A 16167-nucleotide genomic window follows, 5' to 3' on the forward strand; every position below is an offset into this window, starting at 1 on the left:
ACCATTTTGACTCTCTTGTATTACACTATTCTACTACATATGAGAGCAAATATTGTACTGTGTACCATAGTTACTCAACAGATCATGATTTTACTTACAAAGTGTGTGAACATCTTATAAAATATGATACATCGTTATAAATGATATACAGCTCAATAAATACATAATTTACTGATGTAGTTAAATTCTAATTGCAGTTTAATCTTTTTAACAGAATAATGTGCATAACACATCACAAGCTTTATTTCATAAATATGGAAATTCATTAATGTTTCAGCCAGTGTCTGGTTATAATAAAAGAAAGGTTCGCCAACACTAGCAATGACACCAATTAGGGGAAAGGGCTTTTGACAGTATATTACATAAAAACCCCTGACATCATGCAAATTGACAGAGACGAAGAATGGGCTAGTCTTCTCCTCTCAATGGGTCCAGCGCCGCTCTGCTCTGCTTGGGGAAGCCTGGCACATCCTGGCACCAACTGCATGTCTGGAAACTGGCTGACTGATCTCAGTGCCAGTCACTGGAGTGCAATGACAATGATTCTCAAAAACCTCTCAAAAAGCCTCAGCAGCAGCAGATTCCCATTTTCAAGAAGCAAAGATTCAGAAAACTTCACCAACAAAGATCAAGCATCAGAGATACCCCGAGCTTAGTGAGCAGCAGCGAGGCTGATGATGGTTTATTGTCAATAACAGGTCTGTGAGAGCTGATGACATAAGAGCTCCTCACTGTGGTGCTGAGCCAGCTGGAAGGCAGGTTGTAAGTACTGGCTATTGCATACTGTAGGTTATTACTATTATTACACAAAGCATTAAAGGAGTTGAAATAGTAGAGTATTACAGTTTTCAACAGCTGTGTCCCTCGATGGTCTGTTTATATCCTAAACAGTTTGGAGAAACAGGCTCAGGGTGGAAGGGAATTGCAGTGTGAAAGCAGCAATTAGACTGGTTTTAACAGCCTGATATAAACATATTTTTTGGATGTCTGTGTGTGACAAGAGAAAGCATTTAAAACAGCAGGGCTCATTTTTCTACCAAATGATCTGTCCTTTCACATCCGGCATCCTGCTATTATACTGTAGCCTTTGAACAGGCACAAAACAAGTGCTTTCAATATCACTTAAAGGTTTTTGTTACTTTCATCCCATTTACTACAACTCACATACTGTAGCTTCACTTTAAAGAGCTGCCAACCAAATTTCAGAACACATTCCAACATATTTTGGACTCTTGATGCCAAATATAGTTTGGCCCTACGAAAACCACAGATGCATTTCAGTGTGAAATGAGACTTGTAGTGATTTGAAATTTACATAAGATGAAGTAAATTATCCTGAAAAGAAAACACAAGTGTAATGTATCCCTGTCAATAATGTGACTAGTGATTGGTTTGTGGTTTCAGTGTTGTTTGGAGCTCCAACTTGTGAAAATTGTACACCTTCTGTCAGAAAGCAGTATATTCCTTTTAAAAAATTCACATAATCTTCTTCATTACTTCCATGCGTGTACTTTTTGTCCTTTTTCTTAGACTTTTTTTTTTCATCACTCCTGAATACAATGCTTTTTGGCAGCTGCCTCCCAAATTAAAGTACATCCCGCCAGCACATGAATGCACTATGCTGGACTGAATACATTTCCACTTTTTAACTCATATTTCCACAAAGTAAGAGCACAATTTTGTCGAAGAATGGTGTTAGTGATGGATTACCCATCTCAAGCAATTCTGAAGCTCTTAAAGTAGGTTTTCATCAAAAGTGAAATTAGTTGAAGTGCATTAGTCAGTCCAAAAGACTGTACTGACTGTGCAGTAGTAATAAAAGTATATGTGGTTTGTAACTTTTTGAAACAAGCAAAACCATAGTACCTCTATTGTTCAATTCTAGATATATTGTGTTTCACATATTCTGATTAATTTCAACAGCATTCTCTCCTGTATGTCATTCGTCAGTGTTAAATGCTCTTAAGTTAAAAGATCCGTTAAAAGAAGTGAATGATAGCTTACTGGGAACACTGAGCGGTGCATGCTTGGGCTGGCTCTCTGAGGTTAGAGAGAAAGATCCATAAAACACAGGTTGAATTATGAGCCCGAACCCCTCAGTCATTCATTTTGATCACAGTCACCTCTGTGACATTTCATTATTGCAGATGGCCTTTCTTTCAAGTCCAGACCTTGTTTTATCTGCGGTATGATTCCTTCCTTTGCACACTTATTTGATGTAGCTCATTTCAGTCTGGTGAGTCAATATATGTCCTGACAGGGTGGACATACTAATCATGTCCGTAAGAGAAAACTCTCTTGTAAGTCCCCCTCCAAATCTTAGCTTCGACTCGACGTCAATAGAATTTACGGAACATGAATCAGCCTTGTTAAAGAAGACGGGCCGGCTGTCAATGCGAAGAATAGACGGCAGGGAAAAGAGCCTGTTCAGCAGTGTTGGGCTAAATGACGAAGAGACAGAGTTTGGTGAAGCTGGTTGTCTTTCTCCGCCACGTTCATCAATGACAGAAAGCGGGAGAATCTCGGGTCTATGTCTCACTGAATCAGCCTGAATGAGTTGTCAGGGTCAATCAGCCTTGCAAATGGGAAAGGAAGGACACAAGACGAGATGACTGGAAAAGCTAACCAGCTGGAAATGATGGAGAGTAGGAATTTGTTGTATATTCGGTTGGAGAGTCGCACTTGACAAACACAGGAAGTGCAAAAAAAAAAAAACCAGGCTGGAGCGATTGCATCTTTCAGCAGCTTTAACAGTGCAGTTGATTTTCCACTTCACCAGAGATTCTCAATCAACATAATTGACTGTGTTTTTTTTTTTAATAAAAAGCAAAAGCCGCAAGAGTGGAGGATTTGTGTTGACTCCATTGCAATGCTACCAGCCTCCCACGTCACAATCAGTTAAATGATAAAAGGTTCTTTAAGTCAGTCTGTGTGCATGTTAGATACTCTCCCTCTGCGTCATGGGTGTAGACCATGTAAGGAAGTGCATTGTAATGTCCTGTGCTGGTTTCACCCTTTTCCAAGAACGTCATCCAGGCTAAGACCTTGCTTTTTACCCATCCCCCTCCCTTTCTCTGTCTCTCTGACTCAGAGGAAGCGGGAGGCCATAGATACAAGCAGCGTTGTCACGTCAGTTGCCCTGCAGGCGTCTCTCTTTATTCTTAGGCTTTGTGGTGTCCTCCTTGTAGGTGCCAGTGCTGCTTTCCTATCAGGGATAGTGTGTGTGCTTTGTGCATGTGTTGTCCTCTGTGGTGAACCAGACAGGAAAGACAAATGTAGTAGAAGGTGAACTGACGGGAAATTATGTTGTAGGAATGGCTAAAGAAGATGCAGCAGGGGAATTGCTAAAGATGCCTGCAGGAAAGATGGTCAGGGCTTAATTTGTGCCAGATCCTGCCAGAACAGGATCCAAGACTTCCCAGATTTGGACTGGCACATATTTGATTTCATTACCTCCTCTGTCACTATCCAAATCCAAAAAAATAATACACTGTTGCCCATGAAGTTGGAATACAATATTTTTTACTTCTTCTCATGAAATTATTGTGACAATGTGATTTATTCTTAATAGATTAAGTGTATATATTCTCAAAATTGTATTGATCAATCTCATAGCACTTGGTCAGCTGATAAGTGATGTGTATAAATAGAAAATAAAAAGAGGAATGTGTCTGAAAACCAACTTTATGGGCAACAGTGTATTTAATGCTATCTACTGTCTAATGTGCTCCAGGCTCTGTCGGATCGGATAAACCAGGAAATTCTGGGAATAAAATAATTTTGAAGCTGCTCTTCTAAATAATTTTACATTCACAATAGATGAAATGACTACATGCAATGTGAAAGCAGTTACTCATAGTGATGAACCAACAGAGAATTACCACCCAACTCTGCAGGCTAAAACCTCTCTTCAGCTCTACTTAGCATCTTAACATTTATCAACGTTACTGTTTTGGGCCCTATTCTATTCTCACTGCTCTCATCAACCTGTTTTCAGTGAGAGACCATCCTCTATTCAATACTCACCCAGCATCTAACAGTAGACAGGCAGAGTTAGCAACCAGATGGCAGGTGATCCCACTGTTAAGTGTTTTTTTTTTTTTTGTCTGAATTGGGGGTTGAAGAATAGAGGATGTTGTATTCCTGTAGAGATTGTAAGCACACTGAGGCATATTTGTAATTAGTAATGTTTTTTTTTTTTTAATTCAAGTTTTTATTGAACTTTTCACTTTACATAGGCTCGGTACATGACAGGCATTTCCTCCATACAAGAGACGGCAGTACATATATGTTATCAGGACAGACTTAGTACATCAAATAAAATAAACAAACAGAAAAGAAAATGGACATAAACACCTCTAGGCATTACAGGACCCCCCCCCCCCCCTAATGGAGGTCATTATTTATCTTTATAAGGTCCTTATAAGGTGTTAAGCATAGACTCATAGGATGCAGTTTCGGTCATTGCATAAACCCATTCTTTGACCTGAGGGGCTTCTAATGTCTTCCAATGTCTTAAAATGATACGGCATGCAGTTGCCACGCCCACTGTAATTAGTAATGTTGAACTATACTAGTAAAATTGATTGGACTTAATTACTAGCAGCAGATAAATATTATAGACACCTGCCCTTGTTTTCATCCATTAGCTTTCATTCTACTTGTTTCCTGCTGGTGCATTGCTGTATTTCTAGGCATACTGCTGTCACCTGTAGGGTTCAGTGGAATAACATGAATAGTGTGGTATTAATATGAATTGTGTCACCTGCATCCACATGAACTATACGTAGTTGTTAGAAATTCCACAGTGTGACAAGGCCTGCAAATTAAGTTCTCCATCACTGATCCACCTTGTGAGATAACTGAGAACTCACTTTTGCAGTTCATGGCTGTGTCTCTGCTCTCCCTCTCACGTACAACACGCCAAATATTGCATGAGCATTGCAGCCCTATCTGTACAAGTGCTGTCATATTTGAAAAGAGACATTACTTAACGTTTACATAACAGCAACCACTGTTTGAAGGCCCCAAAAGCCATTACTTTAACAAACAGATGAAGCCAGTATAGTTGCTGATTCTTGGTCTAAAAAAAGGGCTAAGAGGGAGAGACAGTTGCAGACAGAATAAATGGGTGTAATTAGCAGGTGTAGCCGTGTTCCTGAGGTTTAAGAAAATGGATAAGTAAGGGAAAAAGGAAGCCACTCTGCAGACAGACAGTGAAGGAAAACCTTTCATGGCATTTATAAAGCCGTGCTCAGCCTCAAACGATGCAAAGGTGGAAGAAGTCCTCGGGAAAAGGTATCATTTGGGAGCTGAGAGTATATGCGTACTGCAGGCTTCCTTCTCTCCAAACGCATCAGCACTATAAATCCCAGAAAAGAATATGTTGCAGTCTGAGCTGCACTCTCGAGAGCTGCTCATTTGGTCTTAGAGATTCATGAGCAAACAAGACAACAGAAGCTCAAGGATATTTCTTGCCTCTCTGAGATCTCTACATACAAATATCTCAGGGTTTGTATCCTATAAGTATACAGCCTTTTGAAGGTTCAGAGAAGCAATGCCTTTGTAATGTTATACAGAGGCACGTCAAAGCTACCAGGCACGCTCGCTTCCAGGCAAGCTGCCATGCTTTGATGAGGAACATCATCAAGTGAGAGGAAACAGATGATTAAAATACATTTCTGAGTCACATTGTCTTGTGTTATAGATGATAGTTTGGCATTTATTTTGCACTGGGAAGTTTTTTGTTGAGTTTTTTCTGATAATTTTTTTCATTAGCTCGATTGAAATTATTTAGCTCATTTGCTGCAACTGCTATAAATGTAAGATAACACTAGAATATGTTCCCATACAAAACTTATCTGCTGCAATTGTGTGATCTTTCCTGTAATTTATGCATTTCATCAAGTCTGTTGCACCAGCTCAGCAGAAACATTTCCTCTGAGAATTTTCACAATCAGCCTATTCATCTCAATCATTTTAAACCTCCGTGTCCACCCACCTATTATACGTGTTCATTATTTGGTTGCAGGATTGAGCGAATGTAGCAGACTGCTTTTGTAGAAATCGATTTAAATGGTGTGCTTTTTTGTTAGAGTATATTAAACCATACAGTACATGGTAATTTTGAAACATTCTTAGTGGCTGGTTTCTTTCTTTTCTCTTTTATCCTTTGGACAAGTTCAGTTGTAAGGTGTCTTTAAAAGCACGTATTAAAAGGAAAGGTCAGCTGTCTGCATTGATTCTTTCTGCCTCAGTGAATAGGCAGAAAACCTTGTTTTTCACCCAACTGGACATACAGCAACCCCATGTGTTGGCACCTATTCAGGCCCAGCAGTATAACATATTGCCTCCTGCTCTGCAGACTTTTCTTTTTATGAAGTCAGGACTTCAGAAAGATTCTGCTTCCTTTTAAAAGTTAACTTTTTTCTTATTTGCTAAGAACTGTATATACAGCAATGCACGGCACAAATAAACAACACTATTCTCCTGAATGACATGTACTCTTAAGGCTTTGCAATCTAAAATATCAGTAATACAGTAATATTCTTTTATCTTCTGTGACAGTCTAGATATAATTTCTTCTCCTCAGTGGCTGATATACTGATGATAATGCCAAATTTCTTCACATCACATTGTGTTCATGAACTTGATGAAATCTTAGTTTGTGTGGCCTTTTCTGTACATCCGTGGGCAAAATAATGAGATTTGCATATTATTCATTTATTCATGTGTAGAGTAAGTGTTAGCAGACTGTTTTCTGAGTAATTAAAGAAGTACTGTTGTGATAGCATTCCTGTTAGCTTACAGTAACTGTGAGCCTGAGTGTCATGCATCAGTTTTCCATAAGTCATCCTGCAGCACTGCTAGCACTGTTACTGCAGTATGTGGATGCACAGCCAGCTGCTTTATATGACTATGGAAATCATGTGTTTGAACTCTGACACTGGGTGGTGTTTTTAATATTTCAACCAAATGAAACATAATTACAACACCTGTCTCTCTCCATTTCTTTCAGGTGTACCAATACATGCATGAAACCATTACAGTGAATGGCTGTCCAGAGTACCAGGCGAGGGCCACAGCTAAGGTAAGACAAAAAAGGCTCAGTGGAGTCAGATGATAATTATCTGTCCATTACTTCACTAGGAGAACTCCTTTGACAGTACGCATAGTCATATGATGCATCCTTAATAGATAAAAATATTGATTAGTGCTGCTTTAAAGTCAAAAAGGCTAATGCATTTAATGAGGTAGGACTTGCTGCATCAGTAGATAGTGGCACTTTTGATGTACGGCATCAAAAGGCATTTTTAGGCGTACATTGTTTGTACTTGGTTCAGTCAGTCTGCTTCTAGGGGAAAAAACACAACTTACAAGGTCAAACAAGCTGGTTATCAATACTGGCATCAAAAGCAGACTCATACCCTTTTTTTACCAGAAGAAAGACTGACAGTGTACTGATGATGCAGCACTGAATAAAAGTTAAAGATAAAAGTTTACTGTCTTAAAAGGCTCCTCTAGAATCTCCAGCTCTTCATCTTTGCTTCCAACAGTTTTCTGGTGACTAAAAGTCTTAAATTTGAGCTGTAAATCTTTCTTTAATTCCACATAATGTTCACCCTGAATCATCAGATTAAACAGCCACTAGATTTTCATCTAATCTTTATTCTGCTGACACTAGTTCATTTCCACAGGATTGTTACAGGATATAAAGGGACAACATCTTGTAACCCACACTGGATGAGAAATCCTCTGAGTCAATATGAGCACATCTTGTTTTTACCTTCATCATGACTGACAGGCTCACTGTATCATACTGATTATTTTACCTTTTGTTGATCAAGTTTTACTGTTTTAATAGATAGTTCCATTTTGAGACTTTCATTTTGTAAATCTATGCCTCACATACTCCAGTATTCAATATTTTTTAGGCATATGTCTTGGTGCATGCTATTTATAAAACATCACATCTGTGTCTCAGCTGGACAAAATCAGCACAGACATTTCAGGTGCTGTGTGAATTTACCCACAAGTATAATAAGCAAAAATATTGGTATACAAAAGAGATGAGCTTGACTCAGTCACTTGAGCAGGACCTGTTATCAGTAAATCTCCTGCATGAGACACCGGCTTTTATGAAAGAAAACAAAGAGATAAGGATAGCGTGATTTGATATGCAGAGGAGGATGGGGAGAGCGAGGAAGAGGAGATATAGGGATAGGGAGAGATGAGAGCGCCTCTCTGTCCTTCAGTGGTTGAACGTCCAGCTGAGCCCACCGCACTTCACATCAGAGGGAGTGGGTGGGGAATATCAATAGAAATGGATATATGCGTGTGTGTGTGTGTGTGTGTGTGTGTGTGTGTGTGTGTGTGTACGTATGTGTGCAGAGAGATTGTCCCAGGCTTGAAGTGATGAGCACTCATGACAAGCTCTTCTCTCTTGTGTTGTCTTTCCACTAATCCTCTGCTCTGAGCACAAAAAAACTCTGGTGAATTGCAGTTGAACTCCTGGTTAAAATAATAGTTCTGCTTTTTAGGAAATACATTCATTTGATTTTTTTTGCTGGGATGAGAAGATTGATGCCACTCACATGTCTGTGCTGGGGAGTATGGGGAGCCAGGAGCCACCTAGCTTACCTTACCATTAAAAACTGGAAACAGCTAGTCTGACTGTGTTAAACATAAAGTTAAAAAAATACTATTCTACCTCCACCTCTAAAGTCACTAACCAGTTAAGATTTAAGATATTAAAACACATTTAAATGATTATGATGTGATTTTAGCAGTTATCTGTAGCAAATAATTATGTTTTATAAGATTGTAGAATAGGACGTCTATGCAGCATTAACAAATATTATGCCTCCTGTGATTGTAAAATTATAGTAGGCCATTTTGGAAGTCATTAAAAATGTTTGATTGTCCACAAAATAGTTACTATGTATGACTACTTGTAAAACCACAAACTTGTCATCTTTATATCCCTGTTTGTGTATGGCTTTAAAGATCCCCTCAACATATATATAAAACCCTCTGTGTGGAGTGATAAATTGTGTCTGACATGTTCAATTTCCTCATCATATTACCTTACAGAATAGAATAGACTGATAGAAATAGACTGATTCTATCGTTTCGGTATGAGGACATGTTGGAATATACTATATACTACACCACATCACACCAAATCATGCTCCACCCCTGTAACTCAGATTTAAGGTGAGCACAGAGAAACTTTCCCCCTTCTAGTGTCAAACTCTGCTTATACATCATTCTTTGCATTGAAACTCAAACATGCAACTATAAGAAATACACATATTTGAGTGGAAGAAGACTTTAAATAAAATTGATGTAAATTACCTGGCTTGAGAGGTGTTGGCAGAGGTGTTTGTGAACTCCAGAGAGAGTCAGGGTAGCTGTTTCCACCTGCTTTAAACGAGGCTAATGAACTGCTGGCTCTTTAGTTAACACACATATATTAGAGTGGTATCGATCCTCTCGTCCAACTCTCGGCAAGAAGGCGAATAAGTGCATTTCCTAGAATGTAGAACTATGCAATGAATCAATGAAATGTCTCTCATCATTTGTGAAATGGACACTGTTGTCTGATTTGAAACATGCTTTCCTCATTAAAGGCTGAATAATTTCACTCTCCAAAGAAGCTGTGACAGATTAGCCTAGAGAGAAAAAAAAAGAGTAGAATCTGTCTCTTTTTCTTTTCTAAGCCTAAAGCATGACGGCATGATTTAAGCTGCCTTAAAACTCTTTCCTACTTTTCTTTCCTCGTTCCAAACTTTGAGAAGTCACTGCTCCTAAATCAGTTTTAAAATTGCATATCCACTGGGCAATTAAGCACACAGTTAATAGCCTGAGCTTGCTTAGCTGTTAAGGACATTCTCAACTGGGGGGGACCAGAAGTTTGTTACTCTCTCTTAAGAGACTCATCCCAGCGAGGCCACAGTGTCAGCTTCATCGAAAAAAGGAAAAGTCATACAGAGCAATGGCCTTGAAAATTAGGCCTAGAAGATGCAGAAGCAATGATGATGAAATGTATGAAATATGTTTCTGTTCAACTGCCTCTCAAGTGCCTTAGTTAGTGAGACAGCAAATCTCCCGACAGTTGAGATTTGTGTTTCACCTGAATAACTTGATTCTCTTGCATTGCTTCATTAATTAAATCAATTCAGACTCTAATTCTTGGCCTGAGGCCCTTATTACAGCTCGTAATGGAGACCGAGACTATCAGGGGCTGTGTGTGTGCTCCAGGGAAAAAATCAGAGCTGATTATCAAGTGACTTTGGTTGTGTTAAGTCATACTTATACTCTGCTGTATGTTTACCAAGAAAGTATCATCTAGCAAGCCTTTCATTTAAAATGCCTCCTGTGTTTAAGCGTCGCCGGCCATCTGCCAGATTGTTTTTTCGTTCGCACAAACCCAGATAAAGTTGTGAAGGTCGATGTGCTGTGAGGCCTAGGAGGCGACGGTATGCATGCTGAGGAGCTGCCTTTTAGCTTCACAGTGGGACAGTGAGGGAGGAACAGAGGAAGAAAAAGAGAAGGACAGAGAGAAAAAGAATAAGAAGGAGAGGGGAAGTTGACAGAATACAATAACCAGATTAAAATGACAGCGAGAGAGGAGAGAGAAATGAGCAAAAACCCATTTGAGCAGAAATTAATGTGGATATGAAGATGTATATGAATATGTAAGAGGGAGCCGACATGAGGAGGCTGCCTGGAGGGATCGTCAAAGACCTCAAAGTGCCAAGCTACTCGTCTGCTGCTGGGGAATTTGGATTCACATCTGCAAAAGCTTCTGACAGAACCCTCCCTCCTCTACTTTTTTTTTTTATCTCCTTTTTTCCCCCGATCTCCATCACATATCATAAATGATGCCGAGTTGACAGTGAAGCACCTGTGGCAGTGCATCTATGGATCTGTGAGATGGGGTGTCTCTTTCTCTGTTCGTCTGCCATTAGCCAGCCCCAGACTTAGCTAACAGGCTGCTGGGTGCTTTGTTCTGAAGGCACAAGGAGCAAGGGGCTTGGTTTGCAGTTCAAAGAAACTCCACAGCCAGCGAACAACTTCAACCAGCTGGTAAAGATACAGAGAGGTGAAAGTTGTCTGGCTGCTCCTCTAGTGTGAACTTCAATGTGTTAATCCATGCGCTTAGAAAGCCAGAAAGTTTCTCATGTGAAGCCCTGACTCAATCTTAACTGTGTGGCATTTTGTCAGTGGTGAAAGACAGGAAACATAGTGAAAAAGATGGGGGCATGACATGCAACGATGGTCCCACGGCTGCAACTGTGGATGTTGTATTTAAGTAGTATGCGCCCTAACCATAAAGCCACTGGGGTGCCCCAGGGTCTGTCACTTTTAATGAGAATGGCATATGCTGTGCAGTATTCAGTCTGAGAGGAAGCACAGCCTCAGAGTCTCAACTCAGAGAGCAGAATGACAACTGCATTTTTCCGCGTTCTTTTTTATACTTTAAAATAATCATTTCCCCTCAAATTGAACCAGGTGTCACATAATGTAAATTGCATGGAGTATTTACACACTCTCAGCGCCATCTTGCTTCTCTTCCTTCAGGCCACAGTCGCAGCCTTTGCAGCCAGTGAGGGTCACTCTCACCCACGGGTGGTGGAGCTACCCAAGACAGAGGAAGGACTCGGATTCAATGTGATGGGTGGCAAAGAGCAGAATTCTCCCATCTACATCTCCCGCATTATTCCTGGGGGTGTGGCCGAGAGGCACGGCGGCCTGAAACGAGGGGACCAGCTCCTGTCTGTCAACGGCGTGGTAGGTCTAACAAATCAGACTTCTATTTTGATATAAAACATGGCGGGAAAAGGCTCAATATATACATATTTGAGGGAGGTTATAAAAGTGTGGATAAGCCTTTCAACCCTTATTTATTATTTATGTTTAATTTTCACTACTTCAAAATATATATATATCTTCAACTTTTTGAAACTTTTCACAAAACTGAGCCGTGTTTGACTTCCACTTTGATGTGTGAGTCAATCAGGAGAGCTACAGAACTTCAGGAGAGCTTACAGAACTGTCTTGCTTAAGGAGCAGAAACAACTTATTCACCCACTGGAGAGACTTTGAAGCATACTCTAGGGGGAATGAAATAGTGTAGGGCGCCAGACAAGATAATTATATATTTCTTAAAAATCCTTTGAAAAATGAATGTATGTACACATGGGTAATGTGCATGTACACATAGCTAACCCAGTTAGCCTATAACCCTAGCTACAAAAGTATAACACATGAGAAGAAACACCATTTATTCTCCATTAAATATTTGAAACAACTCATAGTCAAAAAGATCAAAGCAAGGGTATGAGTCTAACTCAAAGTCTGTCTTTCACACTCCCAAATCAAATCTTTTCCAGTTAACTTTGCCCAGTGAAATAGGTTAGTCCAAACAATCTCATTTCCATATAAGAAAGGCTCACTAAGTTACTTAAATGTTTTCTAAAATCTGACTATGTATTGGGATTTTTTTTATTTATTATTATTCTCCTGTCTGGCACCCAACTCTTTGAATAATTTAAATAATAATGTTTTATTCCCCTATGCAACAATGTGACTAACATTGGCTGTAAGCCTCATTCCCGTGTAATCTCACAGGGTGTTAAAAATAGTTTTTTTTCCTTAGAGGTTTTACCGTAAAAAAAAAAAACCTACACCATATATTCAAATCAACCTCCTTTAAAATTCCCCTTTCTCACTGACTCCAAACCCCCTGCAGAGTGTGGAAGGCGAGCACCACGAGAAAGCAGTGGAGCTGCTGAAGGCGGCTAAGGATAGTGTGAAGCTGGTGGTTCGCTACACCCCCAAAGTGCTGGAGGAGATGGAGGCTCGCTTTGAGAAGCTTCGTACAGCCCGGCGGCGCCAGCAGCAGCAGCTCCTCATGCAGCAGCAGCAACAGCAGAACCTGGCCTCTCAGCAGAACCACATGTCGTAGGTGAGGCGCTTCATTGCTTTAAGGTTGAGGGGGCGTGGATTCCAGGAGCACAAGGTAAAACACTCCCAGATGTAGGAGGATGATGCCTACATTACATTCAAAAGAGTAGCTGTACTTTGTGGGGAAGATGAGAAGATTAATGTCGCTCCATACCTACAGCAAGGAGATGGAAAGCTTAGTTTAGCATAAAGACTGGGAACAGGTCACATATCTTGTTTAATGCACAAAAACCAAAGCTTAACAAAACATGCAATTTTACAGGAGGTTCTTGGCCAGGAGCAGTGATGTCCAGCCCATAATTTATGAAGATTAAAAAAAAAGACAAAACAAAAACATGTTAATCAGTGAACTCAAGTCCTAGTAGGCAGATTTTGTTACCTTTGGACAGAGCAAGGCTAGCTGCTTCCCCTGTTTCCAGTCTTTGTGCTAAGCTAAGCTAACCATCTACTGGCTGGCGCTGATCTTCTCATCAAACTCCCAAGCAAACAACACTAGAAATGTATTTCCCAAAGTGACCATTCCCTTAACCAGTATTACCCACAACCCCCTGCTATTGTCTAAAAGCACTGACACACTAACAGACTCTCAGCTGGTGTTTTAAAAACCACTGCAAAGCCCAGATCTTGTAGCTTATTTTGGCTCAGACTCCCAGTCTGGGTTGGCTGAGCTTGAAATGGACTGAGGTCAAGTCGAGATGAGCACAGATTATCTTTGATCCACCAACATGGATTTTTTTTTCACGTGACAGAATTTTGGACTTGAATGCAAATAAATCAAAAACAGCTTGGGTACTTAATGCAGATACAGTATCCACATACAGTATTACCTTTCATCATTTCCCTTGACCATGTGCAATGCCTCCAGCTTGGACCTTCCAGCTGTTTCTGTTTCAAGGTGACGCTTGCAGAGTGATCTTTTAAATATATTCAGAAATCTGCAGCATTGTTTAGTTGTTTTATCTACTGAATTTATTTTACTGTTTTTTGTTTTATTAATTATGAAGAACTGTCTGTTTATATTAATCATGATGTGCATTACTGTAAATACTGTTTTGCGTGAGTATTCAGACATAAATGTAAATCATTTCACAAGCAGTCAAGGAATACAGATGGAGAGAGGGTGAAGTGAAGGCAGGTTCAAGCCTTCTTTTAAGATTCATTTGCCAGGCTCTGCTTTCCCTGGCAAGCGTTTTTACTGGCCGTGTGCAGGTAGCAGGGTTTTAGATCCCAGCACGAAGCCTGAAACCTCAGTGGTATATTTTGCAAACCAAGCGGCTGGTATCCTCTGTGCAAACATTACAGCTTCTGCTGTGTTCTGCCAGTGATTCTGTTGTAAAGGCTGTAAATTATTCAAGCTTTAACCGATTACATCTGTGGCTCGTGCTCTGCAGGTTCGTGGATAAGTAATTACAGCCTGCAATGCTGTTACTTGGGAGGTGCAACTTGATGGAGGGTCTACATATCTCTGCTTTAGACAACATTTTTACACATAGTCCAAATTTAGAACAAAGCTCTGCACTGCCAGTCAAACTAAAGTAAACTCATACTTTAGCTGACTGAAAATACCAAAACTTGAAAGTAAGAAGAAACTTTTCAGACACTAATCAGACCATAACACGAAAGCATATTATGCTACGCCTAGTTCTACCCAGACTTCTCAAATTATTTATGCGTTTGCCTGACTTATTTGAGGCAGGCATTGGTCCAAGATCTCTGTGGCACTGTCTGTTTGATGCTAAATCCCCCAAGCATATCTCTTGTCTTGCACTTGGCACGGCGCAGCTTGGAAAGGTATTTGGGGGCTTGTAGCACTGTGTTGTGGTAGAGCTTCAGACAGGGAACTGAGCAGGGATCATGTTATATCAATGCTGGCATGCTGACTGCAGAGATTTGTTTTGGCGGCCAAAAGGCTGCCGACCAAGGGACACGCACAAATAGACAAGAGTGCAACACGAGCCACTGGTTTGCCTGGTATTCATCTCTCTCTGATTGTGTCTATCTTCCTCTGTCTGTCTGCTACACACAAATTACAACATTTCATAGCTAGCTAGAGTAACCTTGACAATGGCTTTGATTTCTGGATCAATTCACTTAGTAGATGATTATCTAAACAGCAGCCACATTCTTTAAATGTATGTGAGGAATGTGAGGCATGTGTCTAAAATGTACCATGGCTTGATGCTGAAGCCAATGTGGAAGTATAATGCCACTGACAGCCACTAAATGCTGGCTCCAAAACAATCCCTGGCTCCAATTTACTCCCATTCAAAAAGCATCCACTTCGGTGAGGCATGCTTCCATAATACAAAAGGCAACACTCCTGCACTCCTTATTTAGAGGGTCCTTGCTTCAAATAAGCAGCAACTCTGGCCTTCAAACAGGGCTCCAATGCAAACCAATGGGTGGCGTCATATTTTGCTACATCCATCTTTATATAGTTATATAGTTTATAGTTTATATAGTTTCATGCCAAAAGCAGGAATGGGGAAATGTGAATAGTCAGAGATGATAGATTCACAAGGATTTGAAGTTGGTTAGCAATTAAAAGCTATCTAAAGCTACATTATCATTTTGAGTTATGATCATTTTGCAAAACTCATCAGTTAAAAGTATAAAAGCATTATATCTGAGACCTAACCATCAGCATTTCAGCATTGTTCTCAGCTTGTTTTTTTCTTCTTGTTTTTGTGATTGGCAGGTTGTTCCAAAAGAAGAAGAAGGAGTGAAGGAGAGCGGAAAGGTGGATCTCAAAGACCATCTGTTTGTGTTAAAGGATCCCAGAGGAATCTCTCTGTTGTGGAGGAAACCAACTAGTAGAAGACTCTTAAACTTAACTCTCTCCCTGTCAGTGTAACACCGATTAACTGAGCAAAAACGAAGAGAGGGTCCGTCCTAAAACTGGTGCTTTGAAAAACAAGTATGAGGGAGGTTAGCACTGAAAGTCATTCATTTTATCTTTATATTCCCCTTTTATACGTTGTTCTCCCCTTGGATAGTTCAAGATTGTGACTCTTACTGAAGCTCCCTTTCTTGTTTGTCGTTTTGTTACAGTCTTACAGTCAGTTTTTGATTGCTTACCGACACCCATTACGCTGTGGCACCTTTGCCATTTCGCCATAGATATCATTTGTACAGTGGTGTTTTTATTAATTCTTCAACTGGTGCTTGTGTCTTTGTATGAATGACCATTGTTTT

The 16167-nt window shown here is 40.1% G+C and overlaps 1 protein-coding gene across 1 annotated transcript in view; it reads left to right on the forward strand.

The window, feature by feature from the left end:
• lin7a (lin-7 homolog A (C. elegans)) overlaps positions 1-16167 on the forward strand; it is a 33900-nt gene extending 17733 nt beyond the window's left edge. Inside the window, exons 3-6 of the mRNA XM_053313922.1 lie at positions 7019-7090; positions 11587-11796; positions 12758-12973; positions 15671-16167. Coding sequence (XP_053169897.1) covers positions 7031-7090; positions 11587-11796; positions 12758-12973 — 486 coding nt within the window. The 5' untranslated portion in view covers positions 7019-7030 and the 3' untranslated portion in view covers positions 15671-16167. The remainder of the gene's footprint in view (positions 1-7018; positions 7091-11586; positions 11797-12757; positions 12974-15670) is intronic.

The sequence above is a fragment of the Scomber japonicus genome, chromosome 23 (assembly GCF_027409825.1).
Source record: "Scomber japonicus isolate fScoJap1 chromosome 23, fScoJap1.pri, whole genome shotgun sequence".
NCBI classification, from domain to species: domain Eukaryota; kingdom Metazoa; phylum Chordata; class Actinopteri; order Scombriformes; family Scombridae; genus Scomber; species Scomber japonicus.